The sequence below is a fragment of the Ceratotherium simum genome, chromosome 35, assembly GCF_057802395.1.
Source record: "Ceratotherium simum simum isolate JZ-2026a chromosome 35, ASM5780239v1, whole genome shotgun sequence".
In the NCBI taxonomy this organism is placed as follows: domain Eukaryota; kingdom Metazoa; phylum Chordata; class Mammalia; order Perissodactyla; family Rhinocerotidae; genus Ceratotherium; species Ceratotherium simum.
In genome coordinates, this window is record NC_141934.1 from 1,385,792 (window position 1) to 1,410,323 (window position 24,532).

The window sequence follows — 24,532 nt, forward strand, 5'->3', positions numbered from 1 at the left end:
AGTTTCAGTTTCAGGGTACTGCTGGCCGCATAGAATGAGTTAGGAAGTGTTTCTCCTCTTCAGTTTTTTGGAAGAGTTTAAGAAGGGTTGGTGTTAAGTCTTAAGTGTTTGGTAGAATTCACCAGTGAAGCCATCTGGTCCTGCACTTTTCTTTCTTAGGAGATTTTTTGTTACTGATTCAATCTTCTTACTTGTTCAGATTTTCTATTTCTTCTTGAGTCAGTTTTGGTAGATTGTGTGTTTCTAGAAGTTTGTCCATTTCACCTAGGTTATCCAATGTGTGGCTAATCACATAATGATTTCAGCACTGTTAATTGAATAATTTGTCCTTCAGATATTTGTAATATCACCTTTATGACAATTATTAAATATATAAGAACCTGGTTTTGGGGTTATCTATTCTGTTCCATTATTTGTTTTCAAACTGAAGCAAAGTTTTGAACTGAGGCAAAGGTAATTTAATAATGGTAGATTTGTAAAGTTCCTTTTGCCTGATTTTTCTCCCAGGTGAACTTTAGTATCATTTTTATAGCAAGGTAAAAAATTTTATTTTGCGTTTTGATTAATTTTATAATAAATTTATGATGAATATATACCCTTTTACTAATCAGTCTTCTCATGTGTCAGTAAAGTTTTGTAGTTTTTTTCCTAAAAGACTTGCATTTTGGGGCTGGGCTGGTGGCATAGTGGTTAAGTTCATGTGCTCCACTTTGGCGGCCTGAGGTTTGCTGGTTCGGATCCCAGATGCAGACCTACACACTGCTCATCAAGCCATGCTGTGGCGGCATCCCACATACAAAACAGAGGAAGATTGGCAACAGATATTAGCTCATGGCCAATCTTTCTCACCAAATGTATATATATCTCCATATAACACATAAGAATGAATAGATACACTTTGAATGAATTGTTGCTCATTGAAAGAGGAAGGGCAATGAGAATGGGGAAAGAGCATACAAGGGAAGAAAGGAAGGGAGGGAGGGAGGGAGGGAGGGAAGAAGGAAGGAAGGAAGGAAGATAGATGATATTCATTCAGTCAATTACTGGAAACTGAAGTCTAGCAAACTTTTTAACCTTTGCCAATTCAACAGGTAAAAAATGTTACTCCTTTAATTTACATTTCAAGTTTTCATTAGTGTGGTTGAACATTTTTTCATATATTTATTAGCCATTTGAATTTCTTCTGTGAATTACTTACTCATATCTTATGTCCATTTTCTCTTTCTTGTTTTATTCTTGTTGATGTATAAGAATTTTTTTTTTTTTCTGAGGAATGTTTGCCATGAGCTAACATCTGTTGCCAATCTTGTTCTTTTTGGTTGAGGAGGATTCACCCTGTGCTAACATCTGTGCCCATCTTCCTCTGTTTTGTACGTGGGTCGCCGCCACAGCATGGCCGCTGATGAGTGGTGTAGGTCTGCGCCCAGGAACCAAACTAGGGCCACCGAAGTGGAGCATGCCAAACTTAACCACTAGGCCATGGAGCCGGCCTTGATTTGTAAGAATTTTTTACTTGGAAGATTATCAATCCTTTGAAAATGATGTACCTTACAAATTCCTTTTTCCAGTTGGTTGTCTTTCAGATTTGTTTAGGTCATACAGAAAATCTAGATTTCTTTGTTTTCAAGTATGCTTATTGTTTTCAGAATGGACTCTCCCTTGATGTCAGCCTTCCCCAAGGTTATTCTTTTCAAAAGCCTATAGTTCCTTCTCTGACTATTATGGCTTTAAAAATGAACACATTTAGTCCTTAAGAGTGATCAAGCTGAGTATCTTCTTTTTATTTTTCCAAGTGATTAGCCTGTTGTCCGATACCATTTTTGAGTGGTCCATCTCCCCTTGCTGGCCTAAAAAGCCCATGTGTTTGTCTGTTTACGTGTCATGTGGGCTGCCTGGTTTCATGAATATGGTGTTGTTTTAATGACCTTGGTTTTGAACCAGTGTCTAATTGGGAAAGTTCCCCTCATTTGGCTTCTTTATAAAAAATGTCTTGGGTTTCCATTTAAATCCTTTTTTTTTTTTTTTTTGGTGAAGAAGATTGGCCCTCAGCTAACATCCATTGCCAATCTTCCTCTTTTTGCTGAGGAAGATTAGCCCTGAGCTAACATCTGTGCCCATCTCCCTCTTTTATATGTGGGATGCCGCCATAGCGTGGCTTGATGAGCGGTGCTTAGGTCCACACCCAGGGTCTGAACCTGTGAACCCCAGGCCACCAAAGCGGAGCACGCAAACTTAACCACTATGCCACTGGGCTGGCCCCTAAATCTTTTTTTTTTTTTTTTTTTGCATTAATATCTTATTCTTGGTAGCCATGGTTAATATTCTCCAGATAAGCTCATAATCAAGTATTTGGAAAAATATGTATTCAACAAAATAGTTTTCATTCCATTATCCAGTTACTAAAAGCTTCTGTTTTCATTCCATTTCTTCTGAAGGAAAAATCAGTGCACAAATATGTAATATCAGTCAGCCTCCCTTTGTCTTTTTTATAAAGACTTTACTTTTGGGGCCGGCCCCGTGGCTTAGTGGTTAAGTGCGCTCGCTCCGCTACGGGCGGCCCAGGTTCGGATCCCGGGCGCGCACTGACGCACCGCTTTTCCGGCCATGCTGAGGCCGCGTCCCACATACAGCAACTAGAAGGATGTGCAACTATGACATACAACTATCTACTGGGGCTTTGGGGAAAAACAAAAAGGAGGAGGATTGGCAATAGATGTTAGCTCAGAGCTGGTCTTCCTCAGCAAAGAGAGGAGGATTGGCATGGATGTTAGCTCAGGGCTGATCTTCCTCACAAAAGAAAAAAAAAAAAAGACTTTACTTTTTTGTTCAAGTACCTGATTAAGAGTGTACCCTCTGTCCTTAGTATATATAATACACTAAAAGCCTTGAATTCAGTCCTTTAATCATCAATGCTTAAATGAAACAGCCCATTCTGAGTTCTCTACATAGATTATCAACTGTACCTTTAAAAATGACTTTCTATTTTGGGGGCCAGGCCGGTGGCGTAGTGGTTGAGTTCACGCGTTCCGCTTGGTGGCCTGGGGTTCACAGGTTCGGATCCTGGGTGCGGACCTACTCGCCACTCATCAACGATGGTGTCCTACATAGAAGAGCTACAACTCTACAACTGTGATACATAACTATGTACTGGGGCTTTGGAGAGAAAAAAGAAAAAAAAGAGGAAGATTGGCAACAGATGTTAGCACAGGGCCAGTCTTCCTCAAAAAACAAACAAACAAAAAATGACCTTCTATTTTAGAAACTAAATTTCCAAAAGGAATTACCATGAACGTAACCTCTAGCTGAGAGAAGCTCTTCCCAGTAGGGTCTGGATAAATTAATTCTCCAGTCATAAAGATCCTCAATTTCTCATCACGTTTAACTTATATTTAGCCAGAAGCAAAGAATCAATTTACAGCTAAACCAAGCGTCTCTATAAGTCTCCATTTAAATCTTTAATCAATTTGTTAACATCTGAAGCCTGCTGCCCACATAGGTAGGAATTTTGTTTGAAGAACAGTTGATTTTTTGTAATATTTACATTGCATACTTATCCTTTCCTGACTGTATTCTTACTAATTAAAACTATTGTAAATCTTTATTAATAGGTGCCTAGAGCATTTTACTTTTGAAAATTCAAATTGTAAAATTTTATTACAAATTAAAAATGATATCCTTAAAAAATCTCAAGTTGGTTACCTGTGAAACAATTTTGAAACCTTAGGTGTTTAGGTGAGTTCATTTCTCCTTGCTGGAACTACGTTTCGGTTTATACTTGTGGGTGAACTAAAACAGACGAGGGAGAGCATGGTATTTACTCAGCCCTTGTCTGACTGGCCTGGGGGGACATATTCTCAGCTGTTGGATCAGCCACTTTTGTCCGTTTGCCCCCTTGTGGTTTTGGACTACGTGAGCATCTGCTTCGGTGACTGTGGCACTGAGTCAGCTGCTCACCTGGCTGGATCTCTGAGGCTTTCTCTGTCCTCTCAGGGCTTTGGTGAGGATGCCCTGCAATGTTGCGACTCAGCCAGCACCACTTGTCTGTCCCTCTGACCTCTGCTGCCCTTGGCTCTGGGCGATATCAGTGGATCTTTGGTGAAGAGGCTCCATTCCTGGTGAGGTGGGCACTGCCACTTGTAGGGTCTCTGTCTCAGGGTGTCTCCACCTTTGTGGAGGAGAGCATGTCCCCGAGTGACGGAGATGGTGCTATTGCCCTGGCTTCTCCAGTGACTTCTTCTTCTTCGCCTCTCACTCTGTCCTGACAACTCAAGGATTCATACCTAGAAGCCAACATTGGGAGTTGGGGGCAGGAAGATGGTCCTGAGGTCCTGGGAGTGGATGAGCCCAGGGAGACACCGAGGAAGGGAAGAAAAGGGGATCCAGGAGAGCCCAGGACAGAGGTCTGTGGACCCTAGTCATTTGAGGAGGAGAAAGATGGGGAGGCCCCGGGTCTGAGCAGGAGGGGCCAGGAGAGGGTGGTGCCATATTGGTGGAAAGAATAAGAAGGAAGACTGAGCCACAAGTAAGCTGTACCTTGACATCATTCACTGCACAACCCCAGCACCTAGTTCCCTCTTGTTTGCTGAGCCCTCACCAACCTTCCTTCCAGCAACTCTTTTTCTCCTGTTCCAAATAATTTAATATTCATATTTCTTCCTTATCCATCTGTTCATTTTAAAAAACATCCCTGTCCCTTCTCCTTGGAATATAACCTTTATCCTGAAATTTGTAGGAATGTTTTTCTTTATGGTTTTACCACACATATCCCTAAACCATATATTGTTCTAATTTACATGTTTGAACTCTGAATGTATTAACTTGCCAAGGCTGCCATAACAAAACACCATAGACTGGGTGGCTTAAACAATAGAAATTTATTTTCTCACAGTTTTGGAGGCTAGAAGTCCAAGATCAAGGTGCTGTCAGGGTTGGTTTCTGGAGAGGCCTCTCTCCTGGCTTGTCAACAACCCCCTTCTTGCTGTGTCCTCACCTGGCCTTTCCCCTGTGTGCATGCACTCCAGGTGTCTCTTTCTCTCCTAATATGGACACCAGTCCTATTGGATTAGGGCTCCATCCTTATGACCTCATTTAACCTTAATTACCGCCTTAAAGACCCTGTTGCCAAATACTGTCACAGTGGGGTTTAGGGCTTCAACATACGACTTTCGAGGGGACACAATTCAGTCTGTAAGACTGAATAAATGCGTACTCCATGTTTCACTCTACAATTCGCTTTTCCGCCTTGACATCATGTCCCTGAGATCCTCACAGTTGGGCCTGTAGCTGTCATTACTCTGCTGGAATGCCTTACTGCATTTACTAGAACTTGCGAGAGAATATCAGAATAGCAGACTCAGCATTGGTGTCTTGTTCTTGCTTAAACGAGACTGCCACTAGTGTTTTGTGTTCAGCAAGATATAGGTTACTGGTTTCTCTGCATATACCTTCCTCTGCCTGCAGGGACAGCCTTGGCCGCACTCGGTGATGTGCCATGCGTGGCATTCCCGCTGCCAAGCACTGTCGTGTGTAATGCCTCAGGACCCAGTGACGTTCCAGGACGTGGCCGTGGAGTTCACCCAGGAGGAGGGGAGCATCTGGGCCCCACGCAGAAGGCGTTGTACTGGGAAGTGATGCTGGAGAACTACAGGAGCCTGGCGTCCCTGGGTAAGGGCAGTCCCAGGACCACCGTCCACACTGGCCTGGGGGGCAGCACCAGGCAGCACCCTGGGAGGGATGAGGGACGAAGGTGCCATCTTCCCAGATTGTCTGCTTAGCTGATGGGAAGAGAGAAGACATTAATTAATTTAATTGGCAAGTGATTATTTTTACATTAATTAAACACAGAATCTTATAGATTACAATGAAAACATGCATGATTTTGAAAGATGCAACAGACACTCGGAAAGAGGTTTTGGACTTGCAAAGGCATTTTGCCTACCAATCTTTGGGGCCTGGTGTGAACCTTCCCTGCCTGTAGGGGTTGGAGAACGAGGAGTCACTTTCTCTTCTCTATCCAAACCGTGAATCCCGAAGCCTGAGGCCTCTGACCTTCGGATTCACACTTTGATGTTCAGAGGACATGGACTCGGGGTATTTCTGTTTCTGCTGCTTGTCCTTTGTGTGATCAGGAGTGGGAGCCTGAGGCTGCCCCCCACTCCTGCCCCGTCATTCATGCTGCAAAGGTCCTGAAGGCAGGGGAATGGAGGCAGGGCTCTGGGCTCACCCCTGTCACCGGCCCCAACACCTACACCTCTTGTCTTTCCCAAGCAGGGCGCCAGGATTCAAAGCCTGATGTGATCTCCCAATTGGAGCAAGGTGGATTGCCTTGGATGGTATGGAGGGCCATCCCTAGGGACCCCTCTCCAGGTGAACAGGCGGGAAGGAGTTCTGGGAGCTCACGCACAAGGCTGGCCAGCAAGCTGATGGTTTCTAGAAGCGCTGCCACAGAGCCTTCACCAGGGGAAATCAGGGCTGCATCGGAACAGTCCCTGCGCAGGAGCCACCTCCTGCCACTCTGCTCCTCTCCTGCGTGTGCCTGGGCCCCTCCCCACCTGCACTTTCTTCTTCCTCCTCTCAGGGGCACTCCCTTCCCCGCACTGCCAGGCATTCTGCCCTCTTGAGAAAATCCCCTCAGTGGACAGTCATGCCGCTTTCGCCTCCCTTTCTTTCCTCATTCCCTCAGTTACCACAGTTCCCGCAGCCACCAGCCTCTCTCCCCAGGCTCCCCACGGTGCACACCTTTTGTCTAGTCGGGTCCAGAGAGGCTTTCTATCCCCGTTTCCAGAAGTTCTTGCACCTCTTCCCTCCTCCTGCCCTCTCCTCCTTGGTTTCCTGACACCACACCTCATGCATTTGCCTTCCTCCATCTCCTGTCCCTGTCACCCTTTGCTCTTCTCTGTTCATTCTCACACGCTTGCAGAAGGACCAGACCCGATGGCCGCCCATACTGAAAGCTCGCTGTCTGCACCTGGCACCTCTGTCCTCCCTGCACTGCAGCCCTGCCCTCCCCTCGGCTATCTCCACGTGGACCCACAGCTGTCCTTTCAAATTCAGCACAGAAACCCTTTAGTCACCTGACCCCTCCTGTCCCTCATCCTCTGCAGCCCCTGTCTCCTGGTTCTGATTGAATCATCCATACACTGCCACCCCCTTTGTCAACCTGTGCCATCATGGGCAGTGGCTGGGATTTCTCCATTCCTTCTGTCTTCTCTTAATCCACTTTCAGTGTTGCTGTTAGGCAGGTCTACTAGGAACATCTTCGTAACCACGGCCACCACCTGCCAGAACCCACAGTGATTCCCTGCTGCATTCAGCCTCAGCAAGACTTCACATAATGACTTTCCAGTTCACTCAGCTCCTCTGTTCCTTGTCCTCTCATGCCCCCTCGCCTAGGGTGGATTCTGCATGTGCCGTTTCTGCTTATCTCCTCATAAGTCAGTGACCCCCTCATCGACTCAACAGTGGCTATAGGTTGCCTCTGATAGCAGCAGGAGAATGGGTGGAATGGGACCATCCTTACAGACCTGGTGAATTGGTGTTTCAGAGATGTTAACTGTGGCAGCTTACAAAATGGGCAAACAGGGAAAAGAGGTTGGAGGCTGAGAGATTAGTGGTGACATTTCCCAATGACCTAGGCACATGGTGACTCCAGGTAATACCCTGATCTGCTTTTCCTCCACTAGTTCTTATCCTAGTGATTCCCCTCATCACCACTCCTTGTGCATTCTCAAGGTCCTAGTTTTCACCCTTCAGTCATTCCAGAAAGGCAGTCCTCATTTGCCTCACTTATCAGCACTCCTATAACCACTTATGTGTCCATGGCCACTTCTTTCTTGCTGCTGTGCATAGTGGCTCTTGGCTTACATCACATATTTCAAATCAGCCAAAGCCCAATATCTCTGTTTGGGAAATCAAAGAATAAAAGTAATAGAAACATATTATATGTGGCTTTGACTAGCTCATGCTTTCCGTCTCTCTAAATGGTCAAATATCCTCCACTTTTTATTTCTTTCAGACCAAGAGATCAGATCTGGAACTGAAGAGTCAAATCTGAAGCAAGTAATTTCTAAAGAATTTTCCCAGGATGTGATAATCAACAAAGGTAAAAATAATGGAATCTGTTACTCCACCAGAGAAGGCCCAGAATCTCTTGGCTGTTTAAAGAGCCCTCTAGGGCAAATGGCATTTACCCATAAGAAGAGCCTGACTCAGGAGAACATTCATAAAGATAATGGATTTGAGGGAGAGTTTAGACAGCAATCAAACTTTGTTACTCAAAACAAAATAACTTCAGGGAAAATAATGGATAAAGATGACAGTGATGACAGTAGCTTTTCACATAACCTAGATCTAAGTAATCATCAGAGGATCTACATGAGTGAAAAACCATACAAATGTGATAAATGTGGGAAATGCTTTAGCTGTGGTTCGGATCTCACTCAACACCAGAGTACTCATACTGGAGTTAATTCATACGTTATTAGGTATCAGAAGTTTGGTGCTAGGGAAAAACCCTTCAAATGTAGAATTGTGGGAAATCTTTCAGCAGGGGAACACACCTTGTACAACATGAAAGGTGTCATGTAGGAGAGAGACCATATGAGTGTAATATATGTGGGAAGTCATTCAACTGGGACTCGTCTATTGTTCTACAGCAGAGAACTCATACTGGAGAAAAACGCTATGAGTATCGTGAGTGTGAGAAAGCCTTCAGCCAAAGTACGTGCCTCACACAACATCAGAGGATCCACACAGGAGAGAGACCTTATGAATGTAGTCAGTGCGGGAGGGCCTTTAGCCAAAGGTCACATGTAACTCTGCACCAGAAAACTCATACTGGGGAGAAACCCTATGAATGTAATCAGTGTGGCAAGGCCTTTATTCAGAGCATTCAACTTACTCTACATCTAAGAACTCATTCGGGAGAGAAACCTTATGAATGTACCGAATGTGGTAAAACCTATAGTCATAGCTCACCCCTAATGCAACACAAGAGGATTCATACTGGAGAAAAACCATTTGAATGCAAAGAATGTGGGAAAGCCTTTACCCAGAGCATCCAGCCTACTTTACATCTGAGAACACATACTGGAGAGAAATCCTACAAATATATTCAGTGTGGCAAAGCCTATAGTTACAGGTCATCCCTAATTCAACATAAGAGGATCCATACTGGAGAAAAACCCTTTGAATGTAATGAGTGTGGGAAAGCTTTTCGATGGAATACACACCTTACTCAACACCAGAGAATTCATACTGGAGAGAAACCTTATAAATGCAAAAAATGTCACAAGTCTTTCAGCAGAAGTACACGCCTTAATCAACATCAGAGAACTCATTCTGAAGAGAAACCCTACAAGTGTAATGAGTGTGGGAAAACCTTTGGTCAGAGTGCATATCTGACTCAACACCAGAGGATGCATACTGGAGAAAAACCTTATCAATGTAAGGAATCTGGAAAGGCCTTCACTGTAAATGCATACCTTGCTCAACATCAAGGGATTCATAAGAGAAAGAAACCTTTATAATGTGCCAATTACAAAGAAATTCAGACTGGAGAGAAATTCAATAAATGTATTTAAGGTGGGAAATATTTCAGCATAAACACAGGCATTCCTCAACATCAATAAATTAATAAAAGAGAAAAACCCTATAATGTAATTGTGGAAAATATTTTACATGTCATGTATTCAGTAATAGTTAATATACTCATCATAAAGAAAACTAAGAAAGTAAAAGGTATGTGAAATGTTTTACTGTAATATTATCTCATTAAAAATTTTAAAACACTGGGGGGAATCTTATAAATAACATTTTTAAAACCATGGAGTCATACATGAAAGTTAAATATTCTTATACATCATGTTGAGTTTCTGGAAAACGTGTAGAAATAATGTCTGTTGAATCTATAAATGATTCTAGATCATTTATATGATCTATATATATCAAGTTATGTATGAGAAGGTGAGGCTCACACTTCAAATCTGATGCCCTACTTTATATAGACATAGCTTTAAATACTGTAGATCAGGGGTCAGCAAACTATGGCCCATGCACCAAATCCAGCCTATACCTGTTTTTGTAAGTAAAGTTTTATTGGAACATGGTCACATCCCTTTGTTTATATATTGTCTATGACTGCTTTCACTCTACAAAGGCAGAGTTGAATAGTTGTGACAGAAACTGTACAGCCTTGTGTTAGATTACTAGGCTGCTATAACAAAATACTGCAGACTAGGTGGCTTCAACAACAGAAATATACTTTCTCACAGTTCTAGAAGCTGCAATTCCAAGATCAGTGTGCTGGTAGGTTTGGTTTCTCCTGAGGCCTCTCTCCTTGGTGTGTAGATGGCCACCTTCTCACTGTGCCCTCACATGGCATTTCCTCTGTGTGTGCCTTCTGGTATCTCTTCCTCTTCTTATATGGACACCAGTTCTGTTGGATTTGGGCCCCATCCTTATGGCCTCAAGTATTATCTTAATTATCTCTTTAAAGGCCCTATCTTCAAACACAGTCACATTGGGGTTTAGGGCTTTGTTTTAACCTGTTCAGGCTGCCATAACAGGTATACCATTCACTGGGTGGCTTATAAACAGCAGAAATTTATTTCTCCCAGTTCTGGAGGCTGGAAAGTTCAAGAAAAGGTGCTGGCAGATTCAGTGTCTGGTGAGAGCCCTCTTCCAGGTTCATAGACATTGTCTTCCTGCTGTGTCCTCGTGTGGTGGAAGGGACAAGGACTCTCTGGGGCATCTTTTATGAAGGCAGTAACCCTATTCGTGAGGGCTCTGTCTTCATGACCTAACCGCCTCCCAAAGGCCCCACTTCCTGGTACCATCACGTCGGAGGACAGGATTTCAACATACAAACTTTGGGTGGGACACAAACATTCAGCCCGTAGCAGGCTTCAACATATGGATTTGGAGGAACACAATTCAGTCCGTAATAAGCCTGCAAAGCCTAAAATACCTTCTGTAAAGGTACAGAATAAGTTTCTTGAACGCTGTGGGTTTAGATAATCAACTATAAGTAATATATCAACATTTACATTGTATAAAAATTCTAAAGCATTCAAAATTGGTAACTTAGGGCAACATAGTAGTCATAAGTTGTACCATACAGAGAAATGACGTTTTGTGCATTCTTGAGTTATTTTCTAAAAATTAGAGAAGGGATCTTTTTTCTGGAAAATGAAGACAGGTATTTCTTTGAAGGTAATTCTCTGGCTTCTCTAATGAATCATTTTTTTAGTAAACTCAGTGTTCTGATCACCTCCTATTTACCACATCGATGAGGGAGGGATCCTCTGTCCTAAATAATATAAGATAGCCAAAGGCAGTTGCTATTTATTAGGCTCCTACTATGTGCTGGGCTCTGGACGAGGCTGGGAGATACAGAGGTGATGAGAGAGACCATTCTGTGGTGGTTTCTTGTGTGTCCTCTCCCCTGGGAACCTTGAGAGCAGTGCCCCCAGGTCCCAGCACCTCGCACCGAGCTTGGCATGCAGCAGGGCCCCAGTTAATGCTGAAGAAACGAATGAGCTGCTGCAGGTTGTACAACAAGCACTTGCGATGACTGCAGCTAAAATACCCGACTCCTGGAAATTAACCCAAAAACAGGTTTGACCATCCTTTCCAAGAAATGATGCTGGGTCAACTTTTTGTATGGAAATCTTTAACCCAACTGCAAAATCATATCCAAAAATCAATCCCAGATTTATTGTGGATCCAATTGTGCGAGGTAGAATAATAAACGTTGAGAAGAAAACAAAGGAGAGGGTTTCCTGACTTTGGGGTGGGCAGAGGTGACGCGACCAGGGGACAACGTGCTGACCCTGGAGGAAAAGATTGACTCCTTTGAAGTGAAGAACATCTGTTCATCAGTAGACACCAGAAAGAGCATAAAAGATAAGCCACAAAGTGGAGGAGGCTTTCTGCAGTCCACATGTCCAACAGAGGACTCGTATCTACAAAGAAAACAGGAGAAAATGGACAACAGACCTGAACGGACACTTCCCAGAAAGGGATTCCGTTGCTAAAACTCAAATGGGAATGTGTTCACCCTCATGAGTCTTCAGTGAAATGCAATTTGAGAACCCAGTGTGTTCCTGCCATGTGTTCACAGAATGTCTGCAGTGGGAGTTGTCCACAGCGGGTGCCGTGAGGACGTGGAGGATCCAGAACTCTCTTTAGTGCTGCTTCCTCTGGGCCCTTTGTACTTTGTAGGGTTTTTGTTGTTTGTTTTGTCCTCCCTGTTCCCTTTGGGTTTCCCTTGATACTTCTTCTTCAATCAGATCTGAGACTTGAAGCTCTTTCCGTTGAAATCCCGTTTTGATCCAGGAGCCCTGTTAATGCAGTGGGAAGGAGGAGGGGAAGGGGGAGTGCTCTGTAGTCCTCTGATTAATCTCAGGCTTCTCTCGAGCCTGTGTCTCTGGGATTTGACCTTTACAAGCGCTTCTCAGATTTTTTTTCCCGTTAGGTGAGAGAATGCTGGAGGGAGCTGGAGCTGGGTATTTCCCTTCCTCCCCATGGAAAGCTAGAGGGACTAGGTTAGGGTATTCCTTTTCCCCCAGGCCAGTGAAGCTCTGGTAGAAGCCAAGGTGGTGGCTCTGGTAAAACCGTTTCCCTGGAGGGAAGGCTTTCTTGTGGACCACAGGCTGCGCTGGGTGTGTTTCAGGATGGTTGCTTTTCTTCTCTCCCTGCTGGAGGCATGAAGGAGTTTTCTTTGATCTTCACCCCGAGACTGTGGTGGGGCCGCTGGAGGGAAAGCTCATGCAAGTGTGGAGGCCCCCATAAGTCTGGTCCCCTGGGGATTTTAACTCTCGGCTGGTCCACACTGAGCCTCCAGAAGTTCACTCCTTACGTTTCAGTTTTGCTCCCCAGATCCCGGCTCCCGCAGAGGCTCCTGCTCCCTCGTGCTGTGACTCTGTGTGTACCTGGCTCTCCACTGCTGGTGGTGAGAGTTTGTCCTGTGACCTCATTCTCTGATGGGTTTAAGAAGAGTTGTTGAATTTCAGTTTGTTCAGCTTTTCTCTTGTTGTGACAACAGGAACGATGATCTCTAAGCTCCATACATAGTGGACCACAAACTGCATCTCTCCTAATCTTTACAATTAAAATGAAGTAATTTTACCTTATTTCCTTTGTAAAACCTTCCCTTTCATTCCTCCTTTTGGAAAAGGGAAGAGATGTCTTCAGGGAGTCCTGCTTTTTTAAAACAAGATGTCACAAATTGCTCAGGGCTGTGTCCCATCCGAGAATTAAAGCTCCCATTTGTTCAGGCCCAGAAACTTGGATGCCAGGCCCAGACTCTCCAGGTGAGACGTGTGTGTAGGTGATTCGCCTAGGACTTTAAAAGCAAATAGTCCAAAAATAAACTGCTCCATTAGAAAAGACTAAACCTGTAGAGTGTGGACTCCTGGTGTCCACTAGGGATGACCAGCCTGCTCCAGGTCAGAGGTTGGGGGGGAGCAGCAATTCCACCGGCAAGGATGAGTCTCCCTGTCTGTCCCTCCCCTGGGACCCTTTTATCCTGGGCTGCATCGTTTCAACTCAGAGCATGCCTTTCATATTTAGGTGTCAGTCCTTGTAGCCGTCAGGTTGTGTTCTCTCCACAGCCATTAGCTGGGCCGCAGGAACCTGTGAACAGTTAGGTCTGGCCTCCTATGTCACCACCACTCACATGGTCAGGGCTCTTCCACACTGATCTCCAGAGACAGACACAGGAGACGTATGTGAAGGAACCGGAACAAGGCTTTATTCTAAGTTGTGGGGAAGACACGAGGGTTCTGGGAGACAGACGGGGAGAAGGGAACAGTCTAGGTGGCAGGGGGTGTCCCCGCTGCTCCAGGACTGGAAGGAAACTGGCCAAGTGCCCCGTCTACTGTCCTGAGGACTCTGACACTGGAACAGGGGATGAAGGGGCCCAAACGGCAAGGCTGTTTCTGCTGTGCCCGGCAGAGGTGGGGCTGCTCGGAGTGGAGGTGGGGACGGACACGCCCCTAAAGGCACCTTGCTGGCCATGGTGCTGGGGCCTCAGCTGGAAGTAAGGCGTCTCTTCCTGGGCGGGCCCCTGGGGATGAGACTTAAGGAAGGGGCAGAAGTGCCTCCAAACCCAGGGTTCTTCCTAATGCTGGGTCCTGTGGTCACCATGGGGGCGCTCTGGGGAGGGGGGCCCAGGTGTTCAGGCCCGAGCTCCCCCATAACTGTGTGTGGCGCTCAGGGCCCCACCTGTCTGTGTTGTGATGCTGAGTGCTGCAAAGGCAGAAATCAGATCTGAGACAGCCTTCCTGCTCCCAAAGCCCTTATGTGCTACGGAGACCCACAGCCTGAAGGGCGCTCGGCTTGTGCTGCCAGATGTTGATTGTTGCTGCCTGGTGCTGGGCCCAGCATTGGTCACAGCATTGGTCAGGGCGCTGGGCATGTAGGTGGCAGCTCCAAAGCCAGAGACATGGGCGGTGCCAGAGGGGACCACAGCTGGGGTGGCAGCAAAGGCTGGCCAGGTGCTGGTATGGGTGCCCCAGGTAGAAGGTGTGGGTAGTCAACTGCCAACAGCTCCCCGTGTGGTCCTGCCCAAGGCTGGCCAGCCTGGAGCAGAGGTTGGGGCCCAGGCTGGGGCTGGAGCTGCCAGTGTTCCATCCTGGAGAGAGCTGTGTGAGGTGGTGGCTCCGTGCTGCTGCCCAGAAGGGGCCCCAGATGTGGGCTGGGCAGTGGCTCCAAGGTTCATGGGAAGGTTGAGAGTTGGGGTGGGGCCGCAGAGCCTCAGTGCAGACAGGCTGGTGGTGACTGAGGCCATGCTGTCACTGGGGGAATCAGAAGGGCCTGGGCAGTTGGGAGGATGTTCCCACCGGAGCCAGGGGGAGACCCCAAGAGGAGAGGCTGCAGAGGTGGAGTGGTGTCCATGGGGGTGACCTCAGTGTCAGAAGCTGGCTGGGGAGCCAGGCCTGCAGATGTGCTGGTTGAGGGGCTGGAACTGACAGCAGAAGTGATTGGCAGGCCGGTGGAGGGAGGGGCACTGTGAGGGGGAGACAGGAGGGTCTGTTCCCATGGGGGAGGGGGACTCCACTCTGGAGGTGCTGGGAGCTGCAGGGAGGGAGGGGTTTGGGGGCCTAGGTGACAGGTCAGCCCTGCCTGATACTGGGGAGGAGGCCAGGGGATCTTGGGTCTTCCTCCGTTTCTCCTGCTGTGGAGCCATGCTGGGGGCTGGAGGGACAGCTGTGGAAGGGCAGTCCCTGCAGCAGGCACGGGGACAGGACAGGAAGGCTCTGTGGTCCCACAGTCCCAGATGGCCTCAGTGTCACCCTGCCGTGCACTGTTGATGGCCCGGAATGCTGCCTCCTCCTCCTAGTCTAGGTCTTCCACGGTGACTCGGAAACCCACGTCGGCGGGTGGTGGCAGCCTCAGAGGGTCCCCTTGCCTGTGTGGCAGGAGAGGAATCTTTCGTTTTCGGGGCCTGGAACTGTCAGATGTGGGTGAGCAGTTCCTCTGGGTTCGTGTCTGCCCTCTTGTTGCCTCTGCGTCCTTTCCAGGCTGGGTCTTCCTCTGGGAAAGCACGGAGGCTGCAGAGGGAGCCCCAGGGCCCTCCTCGCTCACCGTCTTCGCTGACCTCTGGGGCAGCCAGCTGTGGGATGTGGCCGCACCCCTCCTCCTCTGCCCTGGCGGGACCCCTCACTGGGGCTGTGTGAGCTGGTGATGGCGTTTCGTTTCAGACAGGAGCGCATACACGAGGTCTGGGATTCCTGGACGCCTCTATCTTCTGACCTTGTGGTGTGGAGGTTTCTCTGCAGAGGCCCAGGCCTGGGCACGAAGGAACAGAGGCCTCCCTGGACCCCCAGGGGCCTGAATGCAGACGATGCCCCCAGGGTTGTCAGAGCCCCTTTCCTGACCGTCCTGCCTCTCTGTGACGGGGTTCTTCCTCCTGCTTGGCCGTCTCTCCCCCGCTGTCTCCCATCTTCTCCCTGCAGGAGTCCTGGGAACACCTGCGTGTTGTGGGAGGCATCGGGGTGACTCCCTGCTCCTGGACCACACTGAGCGTGACTTTGCCCACAGCAGATGCCGAGCTGCAGGACATCTCGGAGGTGTGACCGGATAGTAGGGCCTTCCTCTGATGGCCAGGCCTGCAGATGGAGGTGAGGACCCCCAGAAAGGAGCACAGGGTCTTCCGGATCACGGCCCATCGTCTGGGAGTTGTGATGAGAAATCGCGAGTGTGGAGTCACTGGATTCCTGTAGGGCGGCCTGCGAGTGGATGGCGGGGTGTGGACAGCTGGTGACCCCGGCCAGCCAAGGGAAGTCGGTGGACGTGGTGAGGGGGCTGGAGGCGGCCGAGCCCTCTTGGCGGGTGCTGGCCCCCGGGTGCCCGGGGTGGGGGTGGGGGGCACAGCCTGCCCTGGGAACCGCCCATAGTGCGCGTGGGTGAGGTCTGTCCCCCAACAGAGAGCGGGGCTCCGAGCTTTCTCCGTCAGGTCCCAACTCCACCAGAGGCCGAGTGGGCACTGTGTGGCCTGTTGCTAGGATGCAGCTTTGGAATGTGGGGGAAGAATGGATGTGCGCGAAGATTCCGGAGGGAAGGTCGCGCGTGCAGAGGACGCACGAGGACCTGGGGCGGGACATACTTAACATATGACCCAACAGACCCCCTCCTAGGCAGTGAACCCAGAGGAATCACAACTTACGTCCTCACAGGAGCCTGTGTGTGAATGTTCTCGCTGCCTTATTCAAAGTTCCTCCTATGGGACTACTGAGGTTTTCCAGTTTTTCTTGAGTGAGTTTGTATGATGTTAGTTGTCCTGGGAATAACACCGCGTGTATGAATTGTTTCACAGTCTAACTAGACAGAACATTTTACAGTGAAATAAAACGTAGAGGCCCTATGGCCATGTGGATTCTTCACCTCCCACGCTGTCACAGTTGTCATATGGGCCACCTTTATATGTCACCCTCTCACACTGCGGTGTCCTTCTCGCATTCAAAGTCATACGTGTATCAAGAATTGCAGAGGAGAAAAAGAGGCCTCCGCCTTACCCGGAGACCACCACGTCTGTCGCTCTTCCCCGTCCCTGGCGCCCCGGCTTCGCCTCGGCCTGCGGGAGCTCCTCTCACAGAGAGTCTGTGGCCCGTCGTCTGGTGAGGAGTCGCCTCGTTTTCTCTCAGCTCCGTCAGCCTGAGTTTTGGGTTTGGTTTTGTTGGGCTTTTGACCCTGAAGGCCGTCTTTGCTCCCCGTCGTGTCCTGGGTTGACCTTCTCCTTCAGCGCTTCAGAGACGCGACTCCGTCTCTCCTGCCTCTGTGTTTTCTGAGGAGTAATCACGGCCCCTCAAACTGGTTCTCTCACATGTGACACGTCGTTTTCCCTGACTGCTTGCAAGACTTTTCTTCCTCTTGGCTTTTTTATGAGGCTGATTCTGTGTCAGGGTGAGGCGTTCTGTGCTTAGGTCTGTGTGTCATAAATCTGTGAATTTTCCACCATTCTTTTCCTCATATATTTCCTTCTGCACCGACCTCTTCCACTTTTCCCTCAGACACTCACCTGGCTCACAAGTTAGAACTTTCCATATTGTTCCACACATCTCCGAGGGTCTTGTAATTTTCGTTCAATCATTTATTCTCTTTCTTCTTTAGATTTGCCGTTTCTATTGATCTATAAGTTTTCTCTTTCCTGTTTCCTCCATTCTCCTCCATTTCCTCCATTATTGAGCCCATCCAGTGAATTTTTGATTTTGAATATTGTATGTTACCTTCTAAAATTTCCATTTGCTTCTTTTTCGTAGTTTTTGTCTCTGCTGAGAAGGTGTTTCTGTCCATTAGTTCCCAGAGTTTCTCCCTTTCCCTCACTGAGTGTCGTTATACTGGAGGCTCTGTCTGCTCGTTCCTGCATGTGGGGTATTTCAGGGCTGGGTCTGTTGGGTGTCTTTTCCCTTGAGAATTGGTCAGATTTTCCTACTTCTTTGCGTGTTTTGTTGTGTGATTTTGGATGGTGTCCTGGACGGTTTGCTTCTTATGTGGTGAGACTGGTTCCTGTTAGAATCCTCTGCAGATGCTTCCATGTCCTTTCTCTGTCGGCTGATGAAGCATCGATGCAGTGGAGGTCGAGCTGCGTGTTGTACTTGCCTCCTGTCGGCCGCTGTCCCATCTCAGGGCAGTTGTGGTGACGTCACTGTGCCGTCTGTGTGCACACGCTGAGGTCCCGCTCAGGGGTTAATCTGGGGGAGAGTGGGGTTATATGGATTTCAGTTTCCAGGCCTCTGCTCTGCCTCTTTGGGTCTGTTCTGTGCCTGTGGCTCAGGGGGAGCCCAGGACTATGTTGGTTCATCCACAGACTGAAATAGCCCCTTCTCTAGCTCTCTCCTCTTCAGGGTTCTCCCACGTTCTCAGGCTTCATGGCTCCTCTGACGTGTTCCTCAGAGTGTTTTCACCCTGTGACGTCATGCAGATCCACAGGACTCGGTCGACCTTTCCGGTGAAACAGCAGAGAAAAGAAAGAAGAAAAGAACGGGGGTTCCACCACACTCTTCAGACCCCCGGGGTCTCTTGACCTGCTCCCTTGTCCAGAGACACAGGGAAGTTCTCAGGGCTTGGGTGCCTCTGCCAGCGCTGAGGCTGCAGGGGAGACTCTGTAACTGGGGAGAGAAAAACAGAACAAATGGGGGTGACCCCTCACTCCTGGACACACAAGGCCCCCCTTTCCCAGTAGCCGGGTTAGGAATAAGGGGTTGATCCCAGAGTTTTCAGTGTCAGGGCTGCTGGGCTTCACCTGCCCTGGGTGCGCTGGGAGACGGAGGAGGGAACAGCCCCCCACGATCACCCCGTCACAGGTTGTTCTTCAGTGTGGGATTCCCGTCCCTGTCTGGCTGGAGTTGTTTAATGCTTAGAGTTGTCAAGGACATGGTTTTTGTCCTGTGTGCAGAGTTTCATTTGTCATCTGAGAGAGAGAGAGGTTGTGTGGGGCTCCCTCCATCTTGGCCCAACCAGAAGTCTCCCGTCACTTTAAAATAAATGTATTCATGTTGTCGCTTATGGCAAGATATCCTTCTCTTTTCAGGCCAAATAATATTCCATGGTATGGATAGCCCACATTTTCTTTCTTTCTTTTTTTTTTTTGCTGAGGAAGATTTGCCCTGAGCTAACATCTGTGTCAGTCTTCTTCCACTTTGTATGTGGGTTGCCACCACAGAATGACTGACGAGTGGTGTAGGTCCAGGCCTGGGATCTGAACATGTGAACCTAGGCTGCCAAACTGGAGCGCCCTGAACTCAACCACTACGCCACAGGGCCGGCCCCTCCCACATTTTCTTTATCCGTTCACCTGTCGATGGACACTGAGTGGTTTCCGTGTCTTGGCTGTTGTGAGTAACGCTGCAGTCAGCACGGGAGCTAAGAGATCTCTGTGAGATCCTGGTTTCGATTCTTTTGGATGTGCACCCACAAGTGGGATTGCTAGATGGTGCTAAGTGAAATACGCCAGTCACAGAGGGACGAGTACTGCGTGATTCCACTTAGCTGAGGGCTCTAACATGGTTAAACCCACTCTCGGTGATAACACTGCCTTGTGTAACTGAAATTTGCTAAGAGAGGAGAACTTCAGTGTTCTCACCAAAAAGAGAAATCATAATATGTGAGGTGCTGGATGTGTTAATTAACTTGATGGGGGGAGTCCGCACACAGTGTATCAGATCATCAGCTTGTAAGTTATATCGTCAATTCTACCCCAGTAAAGCTGAAAAAGGACACAAAAAAAGGAAGAAGAAGAAAAATGTCCAGCTCACAGAAACAGAGAGTAGAACGGTGGGTGCCGGGGGCCGAGGAGGCCGGGGAGTCGCTGGTCAGCAGCAGAAGGGTGCGTTGCGTGAGATGAACGATCTAGAGAGCTGCCCACAGCACTGCGCTGTAGTTCACAGGGCACGGCGTGCACTTCAGTGTTTGCTACGAGGGGCAAGCTGTGTTAAGTGTTGTCACCACAGTGAAAAATCACACGATTTCTGGTGACCACAAAATGCTTCGCGTATATAACTGAAGGAGGAGTACAGCAAATATCGAACTCTAGAATTAGGTAACTTCCAAGAAGTAAGAAGTAGGATTGTTTGACAATGAAAGAATTACTATCTCACTAAATGTGTGGTCTGAAAGCCTTAGGGATTGGATTCTTTGACCCGAGGAGACAGAATAGTAGAAAAAGAAGGATTGTGAGTGTCAGATGGTGGCAGTGATGACGGACAGCAGGAGATGTCCTTGCCAGACTTATTGCTGGTCCTAGGAGACTCGCACTGGCTGTGTGACCCTGGGCAGTCACTGTGCCTCTCTGAGCCTCTGTCTCCACATGAGACTAGTAATCCTGCAGAGCCAGAAACCCGAGGTCCTGGTGTCAGAGGGACGTGGGCCCTGCTGCTGACCTGACGTGTGGCCCAGGGCTGTAGAGGATGCCTGGCTGTGCTCTGGCACAGAGCCCTCCACTGCCCTGGCATCCTGCGCACTGGGGACTTGGGGACAGTGGAGGCCGTGCCCTTAGCTGACACAGAGGAGACGGAGCAGAACATGGAAGATGTGCCTCTGAGCCCACAGGGCCTGGAGACCCAGCACCCGGGGAGGCCTGGGGGAGGAGGGGCCTCCTCCTCTGTTAGCACTCGGGCCTGGGCACTGGGGAGCCCTGGTCCTGGTGAGGGGACCTCGTCTGCCCTCCCCTGCTGGGACACCACACATGCGGGTCACCTTCCTGGCTTCTCTGCCAGCCTTTGTCCCCCCTTTACAACCCTCTCTTCCAAACGTCGTGGTGACACTTTGTCAGTTTCCTTCTCCTCTGCTGGGGGCTGCTCTGCACCCACCAACACAGCCCCCACCTCTGATTCCGAGAGTCCTGGTGTGGACGAGACAGAGGCCATCTGGCCAGTCCTTCTCACTTTCCAGAAAGTGAGTGGAAACAGGAGTGTTTACCAGGCTCGTGGACATCATGCTGACAATATTAACTCCAACAGCTGTGACTCATCCAGCACTCAGCATGTGCCAGGTTCTTCACATGGATTAGCTCCTGAAACCCCACAGTCCCCTGTAGTGTCAGTTCCCGTCCTGCACACAAGGAAACTGAGTCTCAGAGAGGTGATGTGACCTGCCCAGAGTCACACAGTACAGCAGTGGACAGGCTGTTATTTCACAAAGTTTTTGTCTAAGTCTAGATGCCAGAGACATCGTGTTGTCCTGTTGCCCAAGGACATGACACCCAGCACTGGCCAGATGATTGAAAGAAGTTTATTTGTCACATATGCTCCAACCCCAGGGAAGGACACCATGCAAAATCACTCGTGGGTTGCACCAGGGAGCAGAGTAAACCACTAGGGGTTGTGGGAGGCAGGCTTTGTAGCAGCAAGAGGGTGAGGTGCCCCCTGGTTCCCATGGGAAGATGTGATTGTCTTGTTTGAATAATTCATGGGCTAGCAGGGTTAGGTGAGAACCATTAGATTAAGGACTGGATGGAATGCTGGTCCAGCTGATAGGGAAACTACCTGGATTACAGCTTTTCCTGTTGGGTGGGGGGCATATCTGTCAAGAGCAGGGGAATTCACAGTTAGGCCTTGAGGGTCCTGTGAGGCTCAAAGATGTCCAGGCAGCACGTGAAATTTTAGTTCTTACAATACACAGGGCATTAGAAACCAGGTTTGGCAGAGAAAGATTTTCTGTCTTCTAATGTTAATCAGATTCGCATTAAAAAGTGCAGGTTACAGCTAGGTAGTATTCTAAGCACACTTGCATTACTAGTAGCAGATCCTCATTACACCAACTTTTTCACATAATCACTTATGAATTAACAATAAAAAAACCCTAAACACCTTTGGTTGAAGTGTAACTATTTTTACTGAGTTTTGTATATGGACAACAATGGAAAAGGATTTGAGGTGAAGAAAATACTTTAGGTAAATGGTTATGTAAAACAAAGTGTGCAAATTGGTTTTGATTGGGAGTAAAGTAATGGAGAGCTGTGCATTGACTGGCTGCCTTGTTACCCAGAAAGTGGCCATCACGTTCCTCTCACCCAGGTGTCTGTGGTTTTTGAACTCTGTTGACGGAGTTCCTCTTGCCTTTTTCTGTGGGGCTCCCAGTTAGCCACTGGGCTGATAACTGAGCCAGCGTGGAAACTACTGTGCCTCACCTCTGCATTTTCTGTGCCCTGCACGCAGGTCAGGAGGCTGAGGAGGTGGGTTTCCCCGAGGCCCAGCCCAATGCAGCATGCATCTGTGGGCGTCAGCAAGGCGCGTACAGCTTGTGACACCAGCTCCAGCTCTCAGAGTGCACCTGGCCTGACAGAACCCAGCGTCCATAGGAGTTGGGCAGAGCACTGGGCTGCTCAGCTCAGAGGGCCCAAGTGCACACCTGTGGGGTTAATAGCATGGGTTTGGCCTTCTGGGCAGTGGGTGCTTTCTGTTCTATAAACCCAGCCAGCCTGTCCCACCTTCTGGCCTCCGTCACCCTCTATCTGTGATGAGACCAGGTTGAGTGTTGTGGGCCTCAAGCTGGGTGCCAAGTGAGGTACAAGGAGCTCATGGACACATATCAGTAGCATGCACACTGCAGATATAACATGTTTAGTAGAGGAATACCTTACTACAAGAAAATAAATGGGACCTTATATGTGCACAGTCCCCCACATTCTCATTATTCAAGAGCATAACCCGGGGATAGATGTCTATACCCACCATGGCCAAAGTTCTAGCTGAGAGGGGTCTGCCTTGGTGTCTTGACATGAGTACATCCATGTTTGGCCGCTCCATTGACCTACAGCCACCAGCACAAAAAGAAATATAAAAGCTGCTTTCTGCGTGGTGGGAACTGGCCTTTTCCCGGGAACTGGCCTTTCTCCCACGGAGAGAGTTGCAAGTTGTAACATTTCAAGGCTCTTGGAGCGTCGTAGCACGGGATGGACTGGCCATCTGTGCCGGGCTGAGACGATAACCAAAGAGAACAATGCACGTACACAACTACTGGGCTGGGACGTTAGCCAGGGGGCTCAGTGCACGTACGCCACTGATAACCATTTGTGCATGGAAACACTAAATGCTTGCTCTGCAAACTCTGTAATTGCTTACTCTGAAAATTACTGATGGTATAAAAACTGCTGGAAACTGAGCCCTAGTGAGAGTTCCACCTGTGGAAGGGACGCCTTGCCCAGGACGAGTGATCCTTGCCCAGCCGCGTCGATTGACAGGGCTCTCCTGGCAGTGGGGCGTGGATGTTGTGAGTAACTGATTTGATGTGAAGTAATTGATTTGATGTGTAGTAAGTGATTTGATGTGTTCTCTTTTCGGTCAACCTGGTGTTTCTCTTTCCGGTTGATTTGTGTCATTTCTCTTCAGCCGATGTGGGTGTTTTCCCTTTCCAGTCGGGCTGATGTTTTTTCCCTCTTAATATTTGACCTATTTGGATCTGTTTGCAGACTGTCGCCTTTACTATCCTCTATATAATAAAATATACCTTCAGTCCATTTGTTTGGAGTGGAAAGTGTCTTTTACGTCTCCGATCAAATCCCCGAACCTCTCATAACACTTGGCCATGCCACAAACATCCAGGAAAGAGAGAATGAGCTCGGATCCTTGCCAACACTCAGTGTTTTAGTTTTTTTAATACGATATTTTAATGAGCATAAGTTTTGTGTCTGATGAAGTCCTCATTAGTTTTTCCTTTTATGGTTGGTGCCCTTTGTGTACTGCCTAAGAAATCTTTGTCTAGTCCAAGGTTGTAAAGATATTCTTTTTTATTCAGGACAAAATGGTGCTTTATGGTTCTATCTTTATAAAAGATAGAACCTTAATATAATTAAGGTCTCTGATCCATCTCAAATTAATTTTTGTGTGGTTGTGAGGTAGGGGAGTCAAAGTTCTTTTTTATTTTTCTCATACGATTATCTGGTTTTTCCAACATGATTTGTTGACTAGACTTTCCTGTCACCATCACAGTCCATCAGCACCTTTGTGGTATATTAATTAACTCTATATGTGTGGGTCTTGTCTAGGCTTTCTATTTTGTTCTTTTATCTATTTGTCTATCTTACGCAAATACCACACTGTCCTAATTGCTGCAGCTTTATATTAAGTCTTCCAATCAGATAGTGTAACTCCTTCAGCTTTATTTTTCTTCCAAATTATCCCAACTATTCTTGGTCCTTTGCTTTTCTATTAAAATTTTAGAATGAGCTTGTCGATTTCTGTTCATTAGAAAAATGTGTTATTTTATCAAATGTTTTTCTAGGATCTGCTGAGGACATTTTAAATCATTCTGTTAATTAGGCTAATTAAATTGATTGATTTTCAAATATTAAACCAACTTTGCATTCCTTGGATAAAGTTCACTTGGTCATGATATATTATCCTTTTTTAAGTATTGCTGGATTGGATTTGCTAATATTTTGTTTAAGACTTTTGCATCTGTGTTCTTCTATCTGTGTTCTCTAATTTTCTTTCATTGTAATATCCTTGACAGGTTTTGGCATTAGGATTATTTACGCCTCTGAAAAATAGCTAGAAAGTGTTCCCTCCCCTTTTATTTTATAGAATATTTT

General features: G+C 47.7%; 1 protein-coding gene across 1 annotated transcript in view; it reads left to right on the forward strand.

Annotated features, from left to right (window-relative positions):
- The window catches only part of LOC101407923 (zinc finger protein 69 homolog), a 40,563-nt gene that overhangs the window by 11,951 nt on the left and 4,080 nt on the right, over positions 1 to 24,532 (forward strand). Inside the window, exons 2-4 of the mRNA XM_087423754.1 lie at positions 5,461 to 5,664; positions 6,268 to 6,366; positions 8,015 to 8,101. Coding sequence (XP_087279880.1) covers positions 5,461 to 5,664; positions 6,268 to 6,366; positions 8,015 to 8,101 — 390 coding nt within the window. The remainder of the gene's footprint in view (positions 1 to 5,460; positions 5,665 to 6,267; positions 6,367 to 8,014; positions 8,102 to 24,532) is intronic.